Raw genomic sequence first — 6519 nt, 5'->3', positions numbered from 1 at the left:
TGAGGTTGGCTGTGGTTTGTTCTGCCTCTATGATCTTTCAGCATTCACTCCAATACCTGATCCCAAGTTTGTAGCTGAAGTTTTCTCCAGTCCTGCCTGGCCTACAGTCAGGACAAATCTCTCTCACCCTCCAGTCCCACAGCCGCTCAGACACAACTGAATAAACACACAGAGACTTATATTGCTTACAAACTGTATGGCCATGGCAGGCTTCTTGCTAGCTGTTCTTATATCTTAAATCAACTCATTTCTATTAATCTATAAGTTGCCATGTGGCTTAACGGTATCTTAACATCTGCTTCTCACCCTGGCGGTTGGCAGCATCTCCTGACTCAGCCTTCCTGTTCCCAGAATTCTCTTCTCTGCTTGTCCTGCCTATACCTCCTGCCTAGCTACTGGCCAATCATCATTTTATTTATTAACCAATCAGAGCAATACATTTAACATACAGAACATCCCACAGCATGGGTTATTTTAATTATTATTATTATTATTAATAAAACCATTTAAAATTCGTGTTACACCCACCACAGGGCATAAGACCCCCCTCAGTCATTTTTTTCTTTTCCTTCTTACTGTTAGTATCATCCATAAATTCCCTTTATAGACTAGGCTTCAAATTGAGAGGACTGTTAGTTACACCCATAACAGCCAATCTATGTTTACACCAATGCATCTTGCCTGGGAGGTTGGCACTGTTGTTCATAGAGTTCACAGCTGTGGAAGACAATTGAAGGCTTCTTTCACTCAACCACCTGTGTAGAACCTTCTGGCACTTTCTAGAAGCTCAGTTCCAGGCTAATTTCTTTATATATTGCAACAAATGTAAATGCTGCCTTCAGCTATAAGGTATAAGGTATCTTATCAAATATTTACACTGAGTTATGAGGAGGAATGCCAAGAGTGTACTGTTTTAAGGGCCTCCACAGACGCCCTGATCAACAATTCATAAGGCAATATTCTACAACCAGCACTGGGGTTTTTATAACTCAACAGTTTTTAGGAGCCACACTATTTAGCAACACAGGATATCTACCCTCTTAAACATCTTACTTTTAGCCTGTGTGTTTTCATTGGGTTAGAAAAAAAAGTGTGTTTCTACACTTACCTGTGGGCCTGACAAATATTTACATATCATTGTTAGGGATTGTGTTGGTTTACTGAATTAGAAGTTGTAGATTTTCTTAAAATAACCATAATTAAACTAGCACTAAGTGGTTATCTAGGTTTCCAGAATGAGGAATGGTATCCCTCTTGTTGACTGGGTCTCAGAATTAGAGAACTGTTGGTTACTGCCAAGGTATTCTTACCAATATGGCACCCTTATGGTTACTATGCAATATTGGTGTTTTATGTGGGTCATAGACATCATATCCGGGTAGGATTATTGGTTGTCTACATCCTTTGGAAGCTTGCATTGTGCCTTCTGGTGTGATGAAACTAGTCTGGGAGGACATCCATGTCAGTTTCAGCTCGGGAGTTTATGGGCTCTGTTTCTGAAGTGCATGGAGTCTTCAGCACTGTTACTCTCCTTTCACCTCTAGGGTCAATAAGATGCAACAGCAACAAGCTGTATGGTTTGGGAGTCTCTTGGATATCTCTATCCAGCAACTCAGATAAAAGCATTTCATGTCTGATATTGTTTTTGCTGGATGAATCATTGTCAGTCCATATGATAAGTTTTTTTAAAATATAAATGTATATTTATACACATCATTATGTGTATTATAAGGTTTGTTTAGATAAATATTATGATTCCTTGTCACTTTTTTAGACTTCCTAATGTTATTTTATACACTTCCCTCTTTCTTCTGTATTTATCTCCATCTTCTCCCTAAACAGCCTTCCCTTTTACCATTTTCCATATGAACTCACTTGCATCCTGCTATTCTATTCCCCTTCACTATCCTCCCATGAAAACCAAAAATATATAATAATAATAATAACAAAATGCAGAGTTGTGAAGCCCTTTCCCAATAGATACATCTGCAAAACATTCATGCACATAAGTCTTGTAAAACATTGCTGAAGAGAATATAGAATGATTGTTAAGAGTCAGAGAATGAGGGAGTTTGCTATGAGATTCTGTCTCCTAGCAACATCAAAAACTACATCCATGATGTATCACCTACATGACTGGCCAAACATAAGCTAAAAAAGGATGACACCAAATAGATGTGCCAAAGTGGAAAGGAAAAGCCCATAATGCCTCAAGCCTTCACAAAGAACTATAGGTAACTGAGAAAAGCTGGGAGCATAAGCAGTTTTCCCAAAGGAAAAGAAGAGCATATCAATTAGACATCCAGTATCAAGACATCAGCCCTGAAAACATACACAAAAGTAACATTATATGGACTGAACCAGTATATTTAGGAATATATGCATATATGTGTACATGTGTGCATGCAATATACATTAGTGAAAAGATGGGCTATGAATTTATAGGAGAGCAGAGAAGAGCATACTGAAGAATTTGGAAGGAGGAAATAGGAGGGATAAATGACATAATTCTATTATAATCTCAAAAAGAAAAAAGAAGAAAAGAATTGAAACAAAAAAGAAGCATGTTTTCACCTGATGTTTCATACACCCTTCATTTAGCTAACACTCCTCTATTCCATCATGTCTCCATCCCTGATGAAAGCTTAGTGATCTCCAGTCACATTCTTGTTGTTATAAATAATAAAATATTTGTATGGATCATTAGTACATATTATATACAAACCATTTGAATACTATATTATCTTTATCCCACAATCACCTGGGAACATTTATGATTTCTTTCTATTTCTTGTATATTGTGATTACCACTGCAAGGATCGCTTGTTGTTGTCCAAATTGATTTTATTTCTTTTTAATTTTTACTCAGTACCAGGGTATGGCATGCTCCCTATAATTATCTATCGTGCTTATGTTAATCTATATTCCTTACAGAAGCATATAGCAGTCACCCTTCTCCATGCCTTGGCTATAGTAGATTCTGTGTTAAGGTGACAGTCACTATGGTTTGGACTGTCCCAGTGTCAGGATTACAGACACCAGGCACATTGGTCACATTTCACATAGATGCTTAGGCTTTAAATTAATGACCTTATGTTTCTACAACAAGTACTTTACCCACTGAGTCCTCTCACAATCTTCATAGATTCATTTTTTGTTAAAAGTTCATGGGATTAGGAAAGATAGTAAGACCTATATTGAACCATCTCTGTAATAAACAGGCAGGAAATAGAGCTGAATGATTCAACTTGAGCTCTTATACCTGATAATGAGGAGGGAAAACTGTAATTAGTATATTCCTGAAGACTGAGAAAATGAGAGGGTATGGGAGAAAAAAAAGGTGATAAACATCACTCAACAACTAAATTAAAGAAGAAGGTAGCTCCTTTTCCATGACTTTTTAAACTTTTTTCATTTTACGTACCAACCACAGATCCCCCTCTCATCCTTCCTCCTGCTCTCCACCACATTCCTCCCCACCCCTCTTCCCCTCCTCCAACAAGGTAAGTTCTCCCATGGGGGGACAGCTAAGCCTGGTATACTCAGGTGAGGCAAAACCAAGCTCGTCACCACTTTGTCGGAGTGAATTAGTTGTCTGACCATAGGAAATGGGATCCAGAAAGCCAGCTCATGCACCAGGGATATATCCTGATCACACTGCCAGAGGCCCCTCAAACAGACCCAGCTATAAAATTGTCAACCCTAATGCAGAGGGTCTAGTACGGTCCCATGCACATTCCACAGCTGTCAGTCTAAAATTTGTGAGTTCCTTTGAGCTTGGTTCAGTTGTCTGTAGATTTTCCCATCATGATCTTGACACCCCACCTTTTCCATGGAATCCCTCTTCCCACTCTTCCACTGGATTCCCGGAGGTGCACCTGGTGCATGGTTGTGGATCTCTGCATCTGTGTCCATCAGTTACTGGATGAAGGCTCTATGATGACAGGGTATTCACCAATCTGATAACCAGGTTAGGCCAGTTCAGACACCCTGACCACTGTTGCTAGTAGTGTGATCTGGTGTCATCCTTGTGAATTCCTGGGAATTTCCCGAGCACCAGGTTTCTCCCTAACCCCATAATGTCTCCCTCTATCAAGATATCTCTTTCATTGCTCTCCCATTCGTTCCCTCCCCAAGATCAACGATCCAGTTCCCTCGTGTTCTCATGCCCCATTCTCTACCCTCTATTGCCCCCTCTCATCACCAGTTTACTCATCAGGATCTCATCTATTTCTCTTTCCAAAAGTGATCCTTACAGCCCTCTTAGGGTCCTCCTTGTTTCCTAGCTTCTCTGGAGCTGTAGGTAGTGGTCTCATTATCCTTTGCTTTACATCTAGTATCACTTATGAGTGAGTACATATCATGTTTGTCTTTCTGACTCTGGGTTACCTCACTCAGGATGATATTCACTTTCTACTTTATCCAGAGGAGCCATCCATGGGTTATATGGGGAGGATGACTGACATTTTTTAAACAAGCCTGCTGATTTCCAGTATCACTTTATAAATACAACCTCATATTCTAGTCATTAAACAAATATTTGGATACCCCTATGAAATTAGCACAATTGAATGAACACAAAAGTAGACATGTAACACAAATCCATGTTACATTTTATTCTGGAAATTTTCTGATATCCATTTGTAGAAATATTCACAACAAACCTATGTGTCTTCTCTTTAACTGGCTTCTAGATGAGATGCACCTGTATTTGTATTGATGTGGTGGAAAAGTATTGCATGAAAAATTATTGAATATGATAATATAGTCATTTGGGTTTTTCACCAGATATCTTGAATGTATCATACACCTTTTATTTGGGTTTCACTCTTCCAAACAAGACACTGACATTTGGATCCCAACACACTACAATGCACAGGTGAAGACAGCAATTCAAGCTCTTGAATTCAGTGTAGAATGAGAAAATATGACTCAGAATAGGGTTAAGACGAGAGAAGTGATTCCAGATAGTGTGCACTCCAAAAAGTTAAACTGAAAACTGTAATATTATTTTGATCTCAATACAATCTTTGTGAATGCATTCTTCACCTCCTTATTCCTTAGGCTATAGACCAGAGGGTTCAACATGGGGATTGCCATGGTGTAGAAGACAGATGCGATTTTGTCAGTGTCCATGGAGTGACTGGAACTGGGCTGCAAGTACATGAATATGACTGTCCCATAGAAAATGGAGACAGCTGTGAAGTGGGAGGCACAGGTGGACAGAGCTTTGCGATATCCTGCCACTGAATGCATCTTTAGTATATTGATGAAAATGAACATGTAGGATATTAAGATAAGTATAAGAGCAAAAAAGATATTGAAGCTGGCTACATAAATAAGAATGAGTTCATTGACATGTCTATCAGAGCAAGATACAATCATGACTGCTGGAATGTCACAGAAAAAATGATGGACCACATTAACCTCACAGAAGGAGAGACTTAATGCATTTACAGTATAGATGGAAGCATTCAGGAATCCACATATATAACAGCCAATGACTAGAAATGCACACACACTTGTTGTCATGGTGGTGGCATAGTGTAGGGGCTTACACACTGCTACATAGCGATCATAAGCCATTGAGACCAAAAGGTAGTTCTCCACATTGGCAAAGGTTGCAAAAAAGAACATCTGAGTGGCACAAGCATTGTAGGACATAATCTTGTCTCCTGTAAGGAATCCAGCTATGACTTTTGGAGTGACTGTTGACGAGTAACAAAAGTCCACTAAGGACAAGTGACAGAGGAAAATGTACATGGGGGTGTGAAGCCGAGAGTCCAAGAGAATCAACAGAAACATCCCCAGATTCCCCACCAAGGTGATGGTGTAGATGAAGAGGAAGGTAAAGAAGAGGGGAAGCTGCAGGTGTGGGTTATTGGTCAGTCCCAACAGGATAAACCACGTCATTTCTGTCCTGTTCTCCATCAATGATATCAGTTGATCAATAGAAGGCCTTAAACAATTACAAAAAAAAGAGATGAATAAGGGACTGGAGAGATAATTCGGGAGTTACAAGCAATGGCTTTCTATTCCAAAGGACTCAGCGCCTACCTGGCAGCTCACAATTGTCTGTAACTCCAGTAACAAGGAATCTAACACCATCTCCTGGCCACCTCAGGCATGAGGCACACATTGTGCACAGATACACATGTTGACAATGCACCCAAACACACAAAATTATTTTAAAAAAAAAAAACTTTAAGAATAGTGCAATAAAGGAATTGAAATCTGTGAAATCTTAATTTATTTTCCACCAAAAATAAAAATTACATGTATTTGTTAACCAGATGCAGAAAGTTTAGTAACTGTGTGAAAATGGTTTATATTAATGTATCTACATGCCTGTTCACATTTCTTGGGCTCTGTAGAACTACTACTGTGCTTCCCTGCCAAGAGATACTATAGAAACAGCCTGTTCTCTGTCAATAACATAATGACTTTGATAAATTGTTATATCGTTCTAAATTGTGAAGCACAAGAGATATAAATTGTATGCATATTTAAATAATATAA

At 38.9% G+C, this 6519-nt stretch overlaps 1 protein-coding gene across 1 annotated transcript; it reads right to left on the bottom strand.

Annotated features, from left to right (window-relative positions):
* Positions 1-5007: 5007 nt before the first annotated feature.
* Positions 5008-5936, bottom strand: LOC102927790 (olfactory receptor 5B3-like). Its single transcript, XM_006995036.2, has one exon. The coding sequence runs from the start codon at positions 5929-5931 to the stop codon at positions 5008-5010; it is 924 nt and encodes a 307-aa protein (XP_006995098.1). The 5' UTR covers positions 5932-5936.
* Between the last annotated feature and the right edge of the window lie 583 nt (positions 5937-6519).

Source organism: Peromyscus maniculatus, chromosome 1, assembly GCF_049852395.1.
Source record: "Peromyscus maniculatus bairdii isolate BWxNUB_F1_BW_parent chromosome 1, HU_Pman_BW_mat_3.1, whole genome shotgun sequence".
Classification (NCBI taxonomy): Eukaryota; Metazoa; Chordata; class Mammalia; order Rodentia; family Cricetidae; genus Peromyscus; species Peromyscus maniculatus.
Note: the sequence above shows the minus strand (reverse complement) of the source record. Positions and strands in the feature narration are given on the sequence as shown.

Excerpts from the sequence above, each read along its gene's own strand:
- LOC102927790 (XM_006995036.2), bottom strand. The coding sequence starts at position 5,931 with ATGGAGAACAGGACAGAAATGACGTGGTTTATCCTGTTGGGACTGACC.